At 40.7% G+C, this 19,549-nt stretch overlaps 1 protein-coding gene across 1 annotated transcript; it reads left to right on the forward strand.

Moving 5' to 3' along the window:
* Positions 1 to 3,154: 3,154 nt before the first annotated feature.
* Positions 3,155 to 18,677, forward strand: lingo2b (leucine rich repeat and Ig domain containing 2b). Its single transcript, XM_053620920.1, has 2 exons — positions 3,155 to 3,301; positions 16,767 to 18,677. Exon 2 carries the CDS (start codon positions 16,773 to 16,775, stop codon positions 18,594 to 18,596), a length of 1,824 nt encoding a protein of 607 aa, XP_053476895.1. The 5' UTR covers positions 3,155 to 3,301; positions 16,767 to 16,772; the 3' UTR covers positions 18,597 to 18,677.
* Positions 18,678 to 19,549: the final 872 nt, after the last annotated feature.

Below are 19,549 nucleotides of genomic sequence, written 5' to 3' on the forward strand. Positions count from 1 at the left end.
ACTCTCTGTCCCTCTCTCTCTCTCTCTCTCTCTCTCTCTCTTTCTCTCTCTCGCTCTGTCTCTCTCTAACCCATTTTAGGCTAATTAGGCCTGTTGGCACAGACAGGCCAGAGGAGGAGACTGAAGTCTCAGTGGCTTCGTTCAGGCCAATTTATTCTCAATCCCTCATCAGCTCATAAACACTAACGCTTCAGTGTGCCTGCAAGGTGCTGTCTTTCACACCAGATCATTTCTAGCTTTGATGAAATTACTGAAGAGTTAAAACAGCTCTAATGTTTGCACCTTTCCAGTTTGTCCTACAGCAACAATATGTGTGTGTGTGTGTGTGTGTGTGTGCACCCTTCACTGGCGGGAATCCCTCGAGGCTTTTTCTTGACACGTCCAAATGGTTTCCCATGGCAACTGACTGGCAAGTAAGGGTCCACATATGGAGTGAGAGAAGTGAATGGGTCCTTAAACTTGCAGCGACAATATTACTAATGTCCTATAAAATGCTCTCACAGGTCAGACCTTTCCTGTAATGCTAAAGCCAAACAAGGCCCTGTGGACTCGTTCTTCCAGTCACATAGAGTGTGACTCTATTCAGAAGAATAATTCTTTTGCTAGCACTGACCAACTGCGCAACTATTCAAGCATTCAAAGAGACACTAAAATATTCATCTGGATAATGAATTTGGTTGTCTTTCAAGTTAGCAACTGTTCCCTGTTTGTTCATAGAAGTGTTTTATTGGCATCCTTAAATACTGAAACATTTTAATTATCTATGAGTAAATGTTTGATGTTTAGTTGTTTGTCAGTAAATCTTCCTAGACTTTACTCAACAAAGTCCCCAGTGTTTCATTAACACCTACACTGTTTATTTAGTGCAGCAGACCACAAATGAAAAGTTCATTCAGCACTGCAGGTGCTAAGAGCATAGGTGTTATTTTAACAGTGTAAATTCAACAATGGACTATTTCCTGTTGAGGCCCTATGGAGACTTAACTTAAAAAGCTCAGTCTGTGCCTCCATTACCACATCTAATTTAATCTCTCCGTATCCCCTTTCTGATCTCACACAGAGCCTGTTTCTGGGGGCTGAACAGTCATAAGAGGGCTGACTGCAACTCATCCATCTGTTTTACATGCTTCCATAGCTTGTTTACAGCAGTCAATATATAAAATATGCGTTCATACAAGCTAACGTAGTATGTCGTAGAGCTGCTTCAGGGTCACGGGGAACCTGGAGCCTATCCCAGGGAGCATCGGGCACAAGGCAGGGTACACCCTGGACAGGGCGCCAATCCATCGCAGGGCACACTCACATACACATTCACACACCCATTCATACAGTATGGACACTTTGGACATGCCAATCAGCCTACCATGCATGTCTTTGGACTGGGGGAGGAAACCGGAGTACCCGGAGGAAACCCCCGCAGCACGGGGAGAACATGCAAACTCCGCACACACAGGGCCGAGCTGGCATTATAACTGAGATAATGTGATAGCTTTTGGGCTCTGGTCCTGCATTAGTATTGCTTTGAAATAGTACAGCTCCGGTCTTCATACTGTATCTGTGAAGATGAATCCTTTAATGAGAGTATTGTATTGTATCTGTGTATTGTATTCAGATCAGAGCCTTGCCTGCACACATACTAGCCTTTATGTCCCATTTCAGTGCAAACATTATAGAAGAGAGAACTGTTATGTTGCTTTTGTCACTATACAGTAAGACTTGTATATATACATACTGTGTAGAGAGAGATGCATTTCTGTTTTGGTGAAGATCCCAGAAGTTCAGCAAATCCAGCACCAACAATCACGCCATAGTCACATTTTTTTCCCCATTCTGATGTTTGATGTGAACATTAACTAAGGCTCCTGTATCTGCATGATTTTATGCATTGTGTTGCTGCCAGATAATGGACTGACTGGATAATTTCATAAATAATTAGGGTTACAGGTGTTCCTATTAAAGCAGCCAGTGAGTATATACACTGTATATTAATCATCACTTCATGGTATATTCTTCTTGGGAATATCATGGTTCCAGAAGCTAAATACATTGAAGTTTTGTTATACACATTGTGTGTGTGTGTGTGTGTGTGTGTGTGTGTGTTGCTATGATGCAATTATGGTTGTGAAGCTCCATTCATTTCAGACCTGCCTACATTTACTATTGCGCTATATCTGCATCTACAATGATGTATAATGCATTAGCTAGCTGTCCATCCATTCATCTCTCCATTTACCAAAGTTCTCAGTAAGAAAGGCACTTCCTGCATGGATGGTACCTGGGATTGGAGTTTATTCCCCTTAGGACACCATACAAGATTGGCTTATATCATTTAGGCCACAGTCTGTGTAAGCCACAGGATGTGTCTCATCAGTAATGGTTTATGTTAGACAGGCACTCAGTTACTGAAATGAAATGTAGCTTTTGTCATAGTTTCATTCCTTGTTGTCTCAGTACTCTGGTTGAAAGCATCAGAGTCCATGTTGTGTCACTGCTGGAGATGGTGTTGTAGTCCTTGTAATCTGAGAGAAGGAGGCAGCTTTAGGGCATTTGGCTGCAGCTATTTTAATCTTAAAGTCAGAGTACTGAGACTCACACTACAGTTGTAAGTGGCTTTCCTCCAGGACTGGCCAATATCTTGAATAGCGTGAAGAGAAAATGGAAGAACTTGTGTGTGTGTGTGTTTGTTTGTTTGTTTGTGTGTGTGTGTGTGTGAGAGAGAGAGAGAGAGAGAGAGAGAGAGTAGGTGCTTCCCTTTTGCCTCTCCCTTCAGTAATTCACCCTACTTTTCTTTCATGGCTGAATATCTCCATGACGACCCCATCCTCTCCTCTCCCCTCCATTTCTCTCTCTCTCTCTCTCTCTCTCTCTCTCTCTCTCTCTCTCTCACTCACTCACTCACTCTAGTGTGCGTCATGCACATGAAAAGTGCTTGGTTTCCCTTTGGAACTCAGTCTACCACCCCACGCACACTCACCTGCAAAATCCCAGTTCCTCTTTGCTCATCAGCCTCTGTGTTCAGTGAGACGTCATTCACATACACACAATAGGAAGCACGTCATGTTCTCCAAATAAGCGCGCGCTTCATAAGAAGAACAAGACAGAGAGAAAGACAGAGAGAGGGAGAGGGAGGGAATAAAGTCTTATTGTTCTTGAGCAGCGTGCACTGGAGGTGTGGCATCTTCCGGGCGTTGTCGTGGAGACGGAGGACTGGCCAAGCGCTGTTGTCTTTCTTCCTCCAGGCTCATCACCAAGACGCTGATCACAGGGAGGCTGATCCTTATGGCAAGAGACGCAGCCACAGGTAACCAACACACACACGCACGCACAAACACACTTACCGCCTCACACAGCCACTCTTGAAAACAAATTCAAAGGGAAGCGTCGGTGTCTGCGAGAGAGTGTTAGCATTTGTGTTGTGAAGTGAATTCGTGCCGAGTCAAGAAGACAGAAAGTGTGTGTATGCGTGCTTTTGTGCGTGCACGATCAAGACATGTGTTACAGAGTGGATGTATGTGGTGGATACAGGAACAGATCAGAGGTGAGTGTGTGTGTGTTGTGAGTCATAAACGAGGATGTGGTGATGTACTCTGACTGTGGCTTCAGAAAGAGATGCAGTGGATTCCCAGAGTGTGAACCTACAGTCCATTCCTGCTGCGCTTGGGGAACAAGAGCAGGAAGTGTGTGTGTTCATTAGAAAATTATGAAATCTCAGGGTCTGCTCATGCGCACAGGTAAGTGTGTCACTGACTGACCTGATAGTTAATTCACCTCCCGTCAGCGACGGTTAGGTGCCAGTGTTAATACGCTTGCAATTGCCAGATCTGTCTCTCAGCGATAGAGGCAGTAGAAGCTATCTCCTCTGCTGATAGCGGTGGGGCAATGATAAATGCTGCTCGCCTGTAAAGCACAAAAACTCTGATATTCCAGAGGAAAAGGAGAAAGAAAAGCAGATAAAGTTGTGCCTCCAGCAGTCCTCTAACCAGAGATCCAGTCTAACGAGGAGTGTGAAAGTGAATGACACAATGCATTAAAAATGAAAAATGAGTATAATAATGCAGACATATATTCACCCTGTGCAATTTCCGATAATGAAGATGTGTGGGAAGATCATGATTATTTGTTCAAAACCTTTTTAAGGTTAGTTATCAGCTTGTTGGTTTTCCCCCCAGATGTTGACGAGCATGCTCAGATTCAGAGAGAGAAAATGAGGGAAAGGAAAAGAGCAGAGACGATGGAGATGGGTGGGAATTTCTATTTTAGACCTAGAAGTTGTAACAGTGAGCCTAGCTTAGTGTCACATACCATGATGACTATGCTACATTATACACGTTCCTATAATATGCACATAATCATTTTAATTCGTTATTTTGATGAGCGTGAAGAGCATTTAATTATACTCCCTGGGAATTGAAAAAAAGAAAAGCATAAAATCGGTGTTTTGTGTATACAGGAAAATGAGTGTTAAATTTACTTAAGCAGGATTAAAGTGAATTAACTGTGCTGGAAAAAGAGCATTAAATCTATAGGATTTAATTTAACAATAGGGATTTAAATGTGGAGGATTCAGTGTTGTTAAACTTAATGTTTAATCTACGTATATAGGAGAGCTTCATCAAGTATTACTGTTTAGTATGCGTTATGTGTAATTATAGATAATTACGCCTTATGCAAGCATAAACTCATATGGTGTCCTAAGATAAAAGACTGGACAGATCATGAAGACTTCTGAAATTCCTTATCTCCTCTCACCTTTTTATCTGGTGCAGAAATCATCAGGGTGTGCTGGAGAAATATAATTGGGGTGTGGTGGGAACATAATTCAGAGAGTAAGGGAACTCCAAGTGTGCTTCGAGAAGTGTGAAAGTGTGAGACAGCCTGTGAAGAAGCAGGTTGTTTTTAAGATCTATGGTGAGCTAACCCTTTCCTCAACAGTTCTTGAGTTGCAAAGTAAGCATGCTCATTGAACTCTTCTTCATTGTGTGTTTTAAAGTGAGAGCTATATTGTCCATATTGTCCATGTGATTATAATAAGAGATTATAATAAATCTCTTAAATGTATACTAAGTCAAAAACATCAACCTCATTGCCTAACCTCATAATTATTGTCGTCGTCATCAGTGAAAAGGAGGAAAGCTCTCTTTACTTGTAAAGATCAATCATATCAGTGTAAATATCAATGATGAAATAATTTCCCAGAGGTATAATGCAATACCTTTATGTGTATCTGTAAATGTGTAATGCTCTGTATTTCTATTCAGATTTGAACTTTAAGTTGGTCTAAAGCAAAAGGACCAGATTTTTTTTTTTAACCATTATTTATTTGATGGTAACCCTACAACTATGCTTCCAGACAGCAACAAGTTTCATTCACAAAAAAATATATAATAACAAATAGCAATTTAGAGATTATATCTTCAGAACCGTTCCTCAGCTACATTTCTTGAGCTCATAATTGGTCTCAAACAGAAGAGACCTTTACAGCTATCTGGTCTGCTTGGGATTGAATAAGCTGTTTTGAATAACCTTTGAAAACAGCAATGTTTTTTCCTAAATCAGGGAACTGTTGTTTATCAAAGTCAAAAGTCAAAGTCAGCTTTATTGTCATTTTTAGCACAATACATGGCAATGGATAAAAACAGGAGACTACTGTACTGTGCAACATGTAGTAGACATAGACACTGACGATGATTAAAGGTAACAGTAAATACGGACAGTAAATACAGACAATAATACCATAAGGTACACAGAATCCCACAAAATTTAACAAGTCACATAAATAGGAAATACATGAAATATATGTATACGTGTAGCAGCAGTGGGGCGGTGATACATACAGTATAGTTTAGCAGAAAAAATGGTGTAATGTTATTTTTTTAATTTGACTATATTAGATACCTAATAATATTTGATCAGATTTAATATATATTATAGTTTGTTACATTATAGAAACATCAGGAACATAGCTGGACATGCTATCAGAGTCAAAATGTAGTCCTTTAAGCAGCATTTCATTATAAAGCCCATGTGAGTTTCTGAGAAGATTTAAGAACAATGGGAAATATGTGAATGAACATACACGTTTGATCATTTATAATGTGTTTATAGCTAATGAATGAATTGTTGATTATTTTTTGGAGAGCCCAGCAGAGCTGCTGCCCTGGTTACAGTGTGTGGTCTGTGTAGGCTATATGTAGTAGCAGCTCTATAAAGAAAAGCATTTTTATTTTGTGAATTTCTGGCCAGTTTGTATCGAAGTAAGATAGAATTATGCTTTCATTTTGTCGACAGGGACAATAGAGGCAACAGTGTGCCTCCTATTTGTATCTATATTTGTTCATGTTTAAAAGACATTATCTGTTCGTTATGAATAATGTATTCATATTCGTTTACATCACTAATGTTTATTTGTAGCCCAAATACTTTGAACAGTAATAGTGTTAATGGCAAAGACTTACTGTTGAACTCAAAGAAACTGAGAAACTTGGTATTCATAGCTGATTGTGATACTAGTCTGCATATCAATGAAATGGTGGTCACAAATACTTACTAATGACCCTAGAGGGTTTGTTAAGCACCAGGCTGTGCTCCAACAGCCAAGCTAATAGGCATTACAGTTGAACTGGACTGGGGTTTGATATGAGAAATGTAACTACAGGTCTAAGCTATTTTTCCCAACATGTAATGATACAGAATAGAATTGAACCTGTCAGTTCTCCCTTAGAGGTGAGTTTTATATGTCTGGTGGAAGCATCGGAGGGTTTGCTGACACTTTATCCACAGTTAGCCATCAAATATAATCAGTAGAGTCTGGGTTTCGGCATAACAATTTCCATGAATTCAGAAGTATTCAAATATTTATGTTTGACCTTTATGTTTTAAGATTAGGCTTTGCAGAGGAAAGGGTTAGGTTCACTATCTGGCAGAGAGTTGTTGCCTAGCTCAGTATGTGTGTGGATGAGCATCACTGTGTCATATGGTATCACAGCTGGTGAAAAAGGTGATATGTTTGCATGTTTTCTCACCAAGCAAAGGAAAAATCAAAGAAAATCAGAGTTTATCTGTTATTATTTGAATAATGTGGATACGAGTATAATTGATTTGAATGTAGGCAATTTAGTATTTCATAACTGTTCATTCAAATGTAAGAAATTCAGGTTTAAAATTCAGTTCCAAAACTTGGACAAGGACAATGGTCAAATCGTGCATGTAATCAACTCTATAGGCCTTCCAGACTCTGGCAGCATGCAGGAAGTGACAGTATTCAAAACATAACATATGGTACACTTTCTAGATGAATCTCAGACGAATGGTCTTAAATTTTAAATTGCTGAATTTATTCCTAGGTATTTCTTAATAATTAAAATTCACAATTGCTGAAAAAAATCTACTTCAGCTTGTTAAAAATTCACACACTGATTTATATCAAATGTTAATTCAATTAACGTTATTTTGTTTCTTTTCACCTTCCACTTGTGTGTCTTTTAATTCTTCTAAAAAGCATATATGGCACAAATCCACATCTGCTTGACCTGGTGACCTCAAGGAATTTTCCAAGTATGACCAGGGAACAGCCTTTTAATAAAATTTATTCACACTGTAGCTGTATGATTCATCTTCTAATAGTGAGTTTTCAAACTCTTTATTACTTTCGGATATTTCCCTTCTGCTCCTTTTTTTTTTTTTTTACCCATACCTGTCTAATCCTGTGTCCCTGTGGCTATGAATAAATTGAAGTAGTGATCTGTCTCTGAATGGGTCTCAATGCTTCAGTGAGTTTAGGAAGCTTGCTTCTGCATGCACTGCACACTCTGCAAACTCCAGGCACTAGAGGAGCTCAATGTAATCATTAGTGTATTTGTTACTGTGACCGGTGTTTCTTTGCACAGAAGTGCATGGGCATATGAATTTAGGTATTTGCAATTCCGGCTGGCTTGTTATCTTGTTTGGGAACAAACCACTCTCTGAAGAGCTGAGGCCTGATAGCTGCCCCACTCGCAATCTGCATTGTGTGCATCAATTAGCATACATCAGGCCTAAAATTGAATATGTATGTGGGGAGATGTGTGGGTCTGTGTCAGGTCTGTGTGTGAGTGTTCCCCTATGTGTGTTTGTGTGTTTGGCAGACTGTCCAGGATCTGTTCACTCGAGCTGCTATGAAACTGCTTGGTGGTGTGTGCAGCTCAAGCTCTTTAATTATGTACCAAAAAAAGTCTCAGAACATTTAAGAGCTTTATTAATTTAGTTCGGTCAAAGGTCTACAGATTGAGTGAATATATATTTCTGTAAAGCTTAGTGGTTAGCAGGTTCGCCTCACACCTCCAGGGTTGGGGGTTCAATTCCCGCCGTTGCATCTTCTCCCTGTGCTGTGGGGAGTTTCCTCCAGGGTACTCCGGTTTCCTCCCCCAATCCAAGGCTGACTGGCATGCCCAAAGTGTCCGTAGTGTATAAGTGGGTGTGTGAGTGTGTATGTGAGTGTGCCCTGAGATGGATTGGCAACCCGCCCAGGGTGTCACCTGCCTTGTGCCCGATGCAGCCTGAGATTGGCTCCAGGTTTCTTCATGGCCCAGTAGGATAAGTGGTATAGAAAATGGATGGATGGATGGATGGATAAATAGTCTGTAATAATCCAGTCAATATATAATAATCCAGTCTGTACAGGATTTCTTGGAGGGTTTCTTGTGTGACTGTTGCAGCCAAAAATGCTTGATTTTGCCGCAGCATTTTTCCAAAATTGTCATGCAACTTTTGTGCTTTTTCTTGCGGAAAACTACTTAAATTGGCGAATCGCAATTGCACAAAATTTTTTTGTACGGTCTTTCACAGTTTGTTGGTAAGTGAGACCTTTTAGCTGTATTCATGTTCGACGCACGTGAATCGAAGAGGGTTTGGGCTGAATGCGTGTTGTGATGTCATCACATCTGCAGAAAATCTGCTGTAATTTCTAAAAAATTTAAAGCCCCTCCAAATATTGGGGAATTTACTCAATTTTGCGTTCATTTCTGTGATTCTGCAAAATTGCAAAATCCCAGAGGGACTGATTATCAAGCAAAGTAAAAGTTCTAGAGTGGTAAGGTACTAGAGTACAAACAACATTCTTTTTCTAGAGCTTTTCTTTTTAATTCATGCTAATTATAAAAAATTAAAAGGAATTTTAGGCTGATTTGGCTGTTGCTACCCGAGTGGTGAGTCCATTAAAACTCATTCGGTCATCTGTCTATTTTTCTCAGTTTATTTCAACATGTAGGAGTAGACATTTCCCATTGATGACAAGTGCTGGTAATTGTGCTAATTGTTCTAATAGTTTCTAATAAAACCATAAACAAATAGAACCAATGAATGTAATACAAACACTTTAACATGTTTTAAATCATTCAGCTGAAATCAGCTTTAACAAATCAAAGAAAATTAAACATAACTAGAATTCAAAGTATGCAAAATATCAAACACATCATACTTGAAATCAAACAAACAATCAAAAGAAACTTACATTGTCAACTACTCAATAATTCCACACAGGCCATGTCTGAATCAAGGAGAGGTGGCTTCTTACATCCAAACACTGAGACTAGGGCTTAACTAGTAAGAAGCCTCATGTGTTCTCATTAAGATTTAGCCAGCCAATCAAATCACATGATGGTAGCAGAATTTTCTACACTCACCTTTTGCTGATGTACCACTGATGTAATTTTATCTGTTGACAACTTGACGACTAAGGTCGGTCACTCTTTTTTAAAAAAACATTCTTTTACTTTTCTCTGTGTAATTATTCTTATTCCACAAAATCCCAGATCTTGTCCTATTGTTTCAATTCTACAAATTCTTTACAAGAATGGAGTAGATGTAGTGGTCTTGAAAAGAAACCCCCTTCTGTTTTACTTTATGCACTTTACAGTATGTTGAGGTGGCAGAAATTAGTAGAAGACACAAGATATTCTACCTTCTATATAAAAACTATGTTGTAGTCACTAGCATCGGTTTGTCACTGACTACATTTACGTGCACATTGATATTCTGATATTAATCGGAATTTGGCAATATTTTAATTGGTATTGAGTCATGTGAACGCCGCAATCCGATGAAGACAATATTCTGATTTCCCAAATTCTGATTCCCACCCCTGGAATATGCCTGTTTTAATCGGAAATGTGTTGCATGTAAACGCCTTATTCAGAAAATGCACTGAAAGGAGATATGTGCGTGTGCTCAGTCCACAAGGAATTGTGGGTGCTAAAAGATGCTTAGCTTAACAGATACTTACAAAATCTTTCGAGATGGTGAGTCCTAATTAAAATAGTGTGAAAATGTAGTGATAAAACTAATAACTGAGCATACTCTATACCCAACAGCAGCGTCCTGAATCTCTCTGGAAATAACAGTGGGAAAGGAATATTGCGATGCCTGTATGCATATAAACATCGTATTCGGAGTATGGCTGAAAACCGAATATAGACCTTAAACCGAATTTGATGTGCATGGTAATGTAGTCAGTGAGGATGGCAATAGAGGAACGGATCTTTTTATCATTTAAAAAAAATATTTCAGGGTAAAGTGTTACTGAAGATAAAAGAATGCATTTATTCAGTCATCTTTTAAAAGCTGAAAAGTGAGTCGGCAAGCTGAAGTTCAAACCTAAGATTTATAGAACGGCACAATATGAATACCAACATGACAGAATGTGTTTGTTTTTACCTAGCTTACATTTTCATTCAATCAGGCGTCACATTAACTTATGCAGACTCACTTTAAATTCCAGCAATTTGTTTCAGTTAATTTTATTTTGTGCTGAGATCTGAAGAATCGCAGCGGGTGTCTGGTGTACGTGTGTACAGCTTTACTGAAATTCCTTCTTCCAGAGTTTTGAAGACAACATCGCCTTCGTCTATGTGCTCTGTTCAAGCAACTTTAGACCCTAGAAGTAATACACTTTGTGCAAGCCAATTCTATCTGCTTTTAATAGAAGATAGGTGTTGTTAGAAAGATGTGGCCTTCAATGTGTGGGATAGAGGAAGAGAAGAGACAACAACTCACCACGAGTCCTGCTTTATTGCACTGTAGTAAGAGAATAAGCATGAAACTGAAATAGGAACGGCATTGGTTGTTGTTTAAATAGAATGTCTTGGATCTACCACATTACATTCTGTAGCGTTCTTTTCTTATTCGTTTAATTACAAGCCATTTCAGGTGTGTCTGTCATCCTGTGAGAGAGAGAGAGAGTGTGTGGTGAGCGTTACTGTCTCTCTCTGTTCAGTTCTGCCTGCAGGGTTAATTAGCATTGCAGAGTTGATGTCTGGAGCAGGCGCTGGCTGATCAAACCTTGCCTTTCTGTGTGTGTGTGTATGTGTGTGTGTGTGTGTGTGTATGTGTTTGCACGTGTACGTGTGTGTGTCAGTCCTTCTCTCCCTCCCTCCCTCTCTCTCTCTCTCCCTCCCTCCCTCTCTCTCTCTCTCTCTCTCTCTCTCTCTATATATATATATATGAGAGAGAGAGAGAGAGAGAGAGAGAGAGAGAGAGAGTGTGTTTTAACTGCAGGTATCTTCTGTGTATGAAGTACAGAAATGAACAGGAAGACACACACAAACCTATTAGCCAAACATACGTGACTGCACACACCTTAGAGTTATTATCTGAGATAGGCAGGTGGTGTGATGAATCAGTATGGATTCATTTTTTTTTTTTCTGTTTTCAATTCGATCATCACTCCATGTTATTTCAGAAATAGTCTAAAATGTTTAGCCCGTCTCCTTCCTTCTCTTTTTTTCGTGTAGCTTAATTGCTTTATATCTTTCAAGATTTCTCTAAAGAATATAACAATAACAGTTCCTCTGCCTCTACTTTGGATCTTTCTGTATTGTTTCATATTGCACCTGTTTTATTTAGTTTTTTCTTGGGGGAGGGGGTAGGCTGTGTGTGTGTGTGAGAGAGATTTTGCTCATACCAACTGACAATCAACAGTTCATTCATTAAAGCCCAAGTAAGTTCTGTAGGGTAGATTCATCAACGTTAAACAGTCCCTCCAGGATTTTGCGATCGCAGAAATTAGCGCAAATCAAGCAAACTACCGCAATATTTAGATGAGCTCACAATTTTTCTAAATTACCAAAGATTTTCCCACAGATTTGGGATAAGACACGTCATGTGACGTCATCACAACGCGCATTTGGTCAAAGCCCTCTTTGATTCCGGTGCGTCGAACATGAGGACATCTAAAAGGTCTCATTTACCAACAAACATCAAAGCGAAAGACCGTGCAAAACAATTTTGCCAATTCAAGTAGTTTTCCACAAGAAAAGCACAAAAAAGTTGCCTCACAAATTTAAAAAATTGCAACAATCACAAAAAACTCTGTACAGACTGGTAAGCCCACGCAACACATACACATAAAGCAAGCATAAAGTGATGCATCACATATGACATTCTGTTTTCTTGAACATAAAAATGTAATGACAGTGATGACATGCCTAGACCACCCCACAACATAATCCTGGCACAACATTTAAGCATCTACCGTGTACACGTTCAAATCTTCTTTGATTTGAAGATTCTCTATAAAGTACTGCGTCTGTTTCCCTGTCAGAAATGGTTCTGAATAGAAGTCTTTTATGATCTTTTATTTACATATTTTATGAAGCTAATATCAGGTTCCTTGGTGCACTAGTGGTTAGCATGTGGCGCTCTCATCACCGCAGCCCGGGTTTGATTCCTGGCCAGGGAACCGACCCCAACCACTGGAGGGTTACATGAGTCAGTGCACACTCAGTGCCAGTCCCAAGCCTGGAAAATGGGGACGGTTGCGTCAGAAAGGGCATCCGACATTTAAAAAAACAAAAAAAACCAACTTGTGCCAGAATCAATATGTAGACGGGTGATCCGTTGTGGCGACCCTGAAATAGGAGCAGCTGAAAGAGGAGGGGGCGATGAAGCTAATATCAAATATTATATCTAAAACTCTTCAAATGGATTATTTTTTTCTCTGAGTGTACATTGATTATATATATATTATGCTTTAATGTGTGTGTGCGTGTGTTTTAGAGAGAGGAGAGCATTTTTACTCTCTATGTTTGGAAAAACAGAGTAAACACTCTTACAGCTCAGTAAACACACTACTGAAGCCCATTAAATAATTCCGTATTCCATCATCCCATTATCACTCACGCGCAAACAGACAGAGCAAGACCAATAATCCATATTTACCCTCAAAACATAAAGGATTTCTGAAAATTTGTACCTTTAGTACATACTTGCACACACACAAAAAAACCTCACCCATTATGCTGTATGTCTCTGTGACTGTCTCACTCTCGCATCAAAGACAGTCACTGTGCAAACAGTAGTTTTATTTATTCAAATAAAGCTTTCTCAGAGCAGAAAGTATCATGATTGGTTTAGTTGACAAGCAGTCAATTTCTGCTCTCATAATATATTTCAATAACACACAGCCCCATTCATGAAGTATAGTTCATAATGCATAATAACACCAGATAGAAGATCGACACATAATGCAATGTTATTAATGTGGTGGAGTGGATTCCCACCTGAGCTTTATAGATATGAAACATGCAGAGGTATGGATTTGACTGACAGCTGGGTTGCCATTGGGGCACAGGACCCCAGGTAATAATATGAGGGGTGTGTGTGGATGTGAATGTGTGAGAACCCAAAGATCAATAACAAGAGTCAATAGTGCTTTACTGGGCTGGATCTGACACCCATGGAGAACCTACAGCACCTACACCTGAATTCTGCACCGGACCAGCAAGAGCAAGTTTATGCTATGATATATGTAAGCATACACATGCAATGTGATTACATACACAAAAATGCATACACCACACGTGCTCAGTTTCTGTTTCCTCTCCCTGCTTATAGTCGCACACACACACACACACACATATATGCAGGGACACATGAACACCCTGTGGGAAATGGGTGTTTGTCTCACAGTGACTGGTTTCACCCAATGAAAAATGGATGAATCTAAAATTAGATAAACTAAAATTAGACAAAGTAAGAGAAACTGCAGACTCCAAAATCGAGTTCTTAGGTAGCAAGACTCCATGACAGATGGAGGTGATAAACACAGAGATAGAGATGTCTAGGTTTTTTTGACACTACAACAAGGCAAATGAACCCACCATTCTTCTAATGAATATCACAGATGACAGTAAAGAGGCGTTATAACACTCCCCCACCCCCAAAAACCCACACACACACACACACACACACACGACAAACAGTAAGAACAGCAACAGCACAGAGGGGAACCTTTAGATTGATGGCTCTGCTAATGTTTGATGTTTTTGTATAGGGTGATCTTGAAGAATGAGCACACACATGAATGTGGATTTCTGTTTCTGTGTGTGTGTGTGTGTGTGTGTGTGTGTGTGAGAGAGAGAGAGAGAGAGAGAGAGTGAAAGAGAGAACAAGTTGTCTCCACCTGCCTGACTAGGTATCTCTGATATATTTGATCTGATCTCATGCTGCGTATGATGATTAATAGATCAAGTCATTGTCCAAGATTTCTCTCTGATTCAGTTAAAATTAGAATGAATTACGTCACCAGGCATATGCTCCCCAGTCAAGGCTACTGTCATCACATCGGCCTCAAGCTTTCACAGGAATGAATTGAATTATTAACTCATTAAAACTTAATAAACTCCTTCAGTGAGTGAGCGGTCCTCTCTCTCCCTCTCTCTTTAATAAACCACAGCCTTTACCGTCAGCCCCCCTTGCAGACCTGCTCTCCATCTTCATTCAAAAGATTATGTGAAATTGGCTGTGCATTGATCAGCTCTATCTATAAACATGCCATTTAAAGATTTAAGAATTAAGACTTTTACTCAGAGTAAGGTATGAACATATATACCTTAAACATGTATTATTATTATTATTATTATTATTATTATTATTATTATTATAAATAATCCCACCTTAAAAAGCATATAAGACTTTAGAAATTTGGGATTAAAAACAAACAAACTAAAATGACAAATCTATAAATAAAAATTTTGATAGACAGATAGCAAATGAATATTGAACTCTGTGAGGTTCTGGCAATGGTTTTATTACCCAGAAACCTGTTCACCATCTTGCTGCCTCTCAGAAGCCGATACGACAACAAGCGCCACAGCATCCGCTGATATTGATTTGAAAGGAAAGCCTACTACAGGGCTTATCGAGCAAAGCAATCCTAAGAGAACTGGCCAATAGCTTGTCACTTGCACTAAAGCACATTCTCTACTGTTTAGATTAAGGAGGTGAAACAGTCTTTATTCTGTGCTCTAAATCTTTTAATGAATTCCCAAGTATGCGTATGCACTGTTTCCTATGTTAAGTGTGACAAATGTCCGTTTAGATGTAAGAAATGTACTGTATATAAAACAATTTTTCATCTATTGAGGAACTAATGAAAAGCCTACAGTATTCAACCTTTCTTCAAGAGATTGGAGGGATGATAATTTATTCGAAGTACTTCAAAAGTCATATCACAAACTATCATATTTTCAGCATGGTTTGTGGCCTGTAGTGTATCCTGTGTATCATCGTCATAGATTTTTCAAGGCTTATATATTGGGGCAGAATTGCACTCAGAGATAAGTGCCTCATTCTTTCATCATTGTTATGATTATTGATGTCTGCCATTTCTGTTTATGCCCAGTCCGAAGCAATAAAGAGACTAAGCATCTCACCTAAGCAAATGTAGCACTTGGCACTGTTAAGGCTTTAAAATCTCATTACTTCTGACAAACATCCAAATATTTTCACTAGTCCATATTAGTCAATATGGAGAGTACATTTTAATCAGATAACTAGTCAAATAGAAAGTATATGAATAATTCGCCCACCTTATAATTAATGAAATACATTAACGTATAAAAAAGGGCGGATGACTAAGAGCTCTTATCTTAAAATTACCCTGCAAATAGGAATAGAGTAGTGCAAGAAGCAAGTTGTGAATAGCACCCTGCTGAACTGCTGAGGGTATGTGAAGATCCTGTAAGCATGTTTAAGTATGTGAAATGAGATTGCAGCTCTTCAGGGAGCTGCCGAGCCTGCTGTGAGGCTTTTGATAACTGAAAAGTCATACTTTTAATGGCATTAATGAATGATCCTGTAACTTATTTTTCAACTGCATCTAAACACCCGGTGTAAATCACATTTCTTTCATTTCTGCCAGATGATGTATTGAACACCATAAGTACACTTACTGTTTGCTGTCAGTGAGGTTTAAACATGTGGAGTCTGAGAAAGAATGACAGGTAGAGTCTTTATGTGATATAAATTTTGAAAAATCCTGCAGATTAGGCCTGTAGAACCCCTGCCATTTACTTTTTTTCTGTTATTGATTCTGAACTGGAAATCAGGACTTGTGCCAAGGGGATGTAGGGTTTCCATAGAAATAGCATGTTTGAAGAAGTCTGCTTGAAAGGGACACTTGTGCATGTGTGAACGTGTGTCTGTGCATGCTACAGCCAATACATCACAATATCCATCAGAAGTGAGTGTCTTGCAAGAGGAGGGGGCTAGGATGTAGAGGGAAAACATTAAAGGTTTTGTAGGCATTTGACTATAAAAGCATTTCAGTGATTATGGATTATGATTATGATTGTGATTATGCTTGTGATTATGATTGTGTGTGTGCATGTGAATCAAGTGGTATACACTCTTTACATTTTGGGCATGTTTGTGTCTGTGCATAAGTGAAACTGTCTAATTACATCTCTATCTCTGTTGTTCTCTGCATCTCTGCACCTTCCCCCATCCTGCAGGTGGTCATGCTGCTCTCTTTGTTCTCCTGTGCTGTGGGCTTCTCCCTCTTACTGCTCCTCCTGTTCCCGTACCCTGCCCAGGCTTGTCCTGCCCGTTGTGAGTGTTCTGTGCCCACACGTTCGGTCTCATGCCACCGCAAGCGGTTGGCGCAGGTGCCCGAGGGCATCCCCATCGAGACTCGAGCACTGGATCTCAGCAAAAACCGTCTGCGCATTATCACACCACAGAATTTCTCTGGCCTTCTGTTGCTAGAGGAGCTTGACTTGAGCACCAACCTGTTGTCTTCTGTGGAGCCTGGAAGTTTTCGTGCCCAGCCGCGCTTACGAACACTGCGTCTGCGCAACAATCAGCTTACCTTGCTGCCACGTGGTGCGCTTGCTGGCCTGAGTGAGCTCACTCTGCTGGACATCAGCCAGAACCGTCTGGTTATTCTGCTTGATTATGGCTTTGAGGACCAGCGGCGTCTGCGTGTGCTTGAGCTTGCTGACAATGAACTAGTTTTTGTTGCACCCCGTGCCTTCAGTGGCTTGCCTGCATTGCGTTCGCTGACACTGCAGCGCTGTAACCTGAGTGCTGTGCCCAGCCACGCACTGGCGCACCTGCATGGCCTAACCAGTCTTCGCCTTAGACAGCTGGACATTGCAGAACTGCTACCACACACCTTCAAGGGCCTGGGCCGTCTGCGTCATCTTGAGGTGGATCATTGGCCAGCACTGGAAGCTGTGTCCTCTCTTGCCCTGCAGGGTCTGAATCTTAGCACGCTCTTCATCACCCATACCAACCTTTCAGTGGTACCAGTGCTGAGCCACCTGTCCTATTTGACCCATCTGAACCTGTCATACAGCAGCGTGAGGGTGCTGCCAGCTGGCTGGCTGCGTGGTCTGGACCGGCTGGAAGTGCTGCATGTACGCAAGGCTCAGTTGGTGCGTGTGGAGGCCCAAGCCTTCCAAGGGGCACTGTCACTTCGTCTGCTTGACCTCTCCTACAATCGCCTGACTACACTGGAAAGAGTCACACTGCCAGCATCTATGGCCCTGCAGAACCTCCTGATTAGCCAAAACCCATTAGTGTGTGACTGCCGTTTGCGCTGGCTACTTCAAAGGACACTGCCCCTACAATTTGGAGAAGTGCAACCTCAGTGCACAGCGCCTGCCGCTCTGGCTGGGAAACCTTTCAGTGATATAGTAGAGCCACTGCTTTCCCGCTACGTCATATGCACCAAACCCAGGGTCACTGCCATGTCGACACAACCAGCCCAAGCAGAAGAGGGACAAAAGGCATGGTTGTACTGCACAGCAGATGGTGCTCCACCCCCCTCTGTCTCCTGGCTGACACCACACAGGAGGCACATCACCACCAAGAGCACAGGCCGCATGGTTGTCCATGGCAATGGTTCCCTGGAGTTCCGGGTAGTGGAGCCTCAGGACAGTGGTATTTATGTGTGTGTGGCATCCAATCCTGCAGGCAATTCCACCCTGTCCATAACACTAGCTGTTAAAAGCCTGGGCCTTAGGGATGGGGCTCTCTATGGCAACCGCAGCTTCATCTTCGATCCTGATTACAATAGCTCCTTGATCAATGGCACAGAGCATTACACAATCAGGATGGTGTTGGACTTCACTACCATTCTTGTGTCTACGGCCATGGGCTGCCTCAGCTTCCTGGGTGTGGTCCTTTTCTGTTTCTTGCTACTGTTCGCTTGGAGTCGAGGCAAAGGCAAGCACAGAGGAAGTGTGGACATCCAGTATGTTCCCCGCAAAAGGAAAGGAGCCAGCAGTGAGCTTACTGAGACCAGTGGCCCCAGACGTGTCAACATGAAGATGATCTGAGAGCCAGATGGTTCCAAACGCATAACCTTGATCCTCTAATAGTCAAACTGTAGAACAGAGGAAAAAGCAAAAACAGAGAAAGACCTGCAACCATGGTGGCCAGTAGAGATTGGCAGATAAGCAGCACACTATTTCAGTTTGTGTGCTTTCATGTGAATGTATGTTTGAGGTACCTATGACGTACATACATATGAATGTACAGTTGCAATCAAAATTACTCAACCCCCATTGCAAATCAGGTTTATTGTCCAAATTTACAGACTTTCAGCAGTTTGCAATGAACAAATCAAACAAAAGCAATTGAAATAGTTCAACACAACGAATGCTTCAAGTGGTTTCCCCAAACTCAACTGAAAATGCAACTTGTAATGATTTCTCTAGTTTCAAAATGATTAAATTTTAATTCATTAGTTGCACTAGGTGTGCTTGAGCTGGAACACATGAAATACCTGAACTGGCTAGGGGTAGAAAATTTATGAAATACCTGGATGGGGCAGAAAAAGGAAGCTAACGGCTGCAACCAGATTTCTGAGAAGGCAGGTTGTGAAAAACCCTCGAGTGACTGCAAAAGACCTGCAGCAAGACTTGGTGGTAACAGGCACTGAGGTTTCAGTGAGCACAGTAAGGTGCGTACTAAATGCAAAAGGTTTCCATGCCAGAACTTCAAGACGTACATCATTACTGACCCAAAAGCACAAGAAAAGTCAGCTCAAAATCATATAAATAAGCCACAGAAGTTTTGGGATTCTGTTCTGTGTCAAACAAAACTGGAACTGTTCGGCACGATGGATCAGTGATATGTCTGGAGGAAGAAGAATGAAGAAAGAATACTCTGTCCACAGTCAAGCATGGTGGTGGCTCAGTGATGCTCTGGGGCTGCTTTGCATCCTCTGGCACTGGACACCTGCAGCGTGTGGAAGGCAAGATGGATTCATTGAAGTATCAGGAAATCC

The sequence above is a fragment of the Ictalurus furcatus genome, chromosome 3, assembly GCF_023375685.1.
Source record: "Ictalurus furcatus strain D&B chromosome 3, Billie_1.0, whole genome shotgun sequence".
In the NCBI taxonomy this organism is placed as follows: domain Eukaryota; kingdom Metazoa; phylum Chordata; class Actinopteri; order Siluriformes; family Ictaluridae; genus Ictalurus; species Ictalurus furcatus.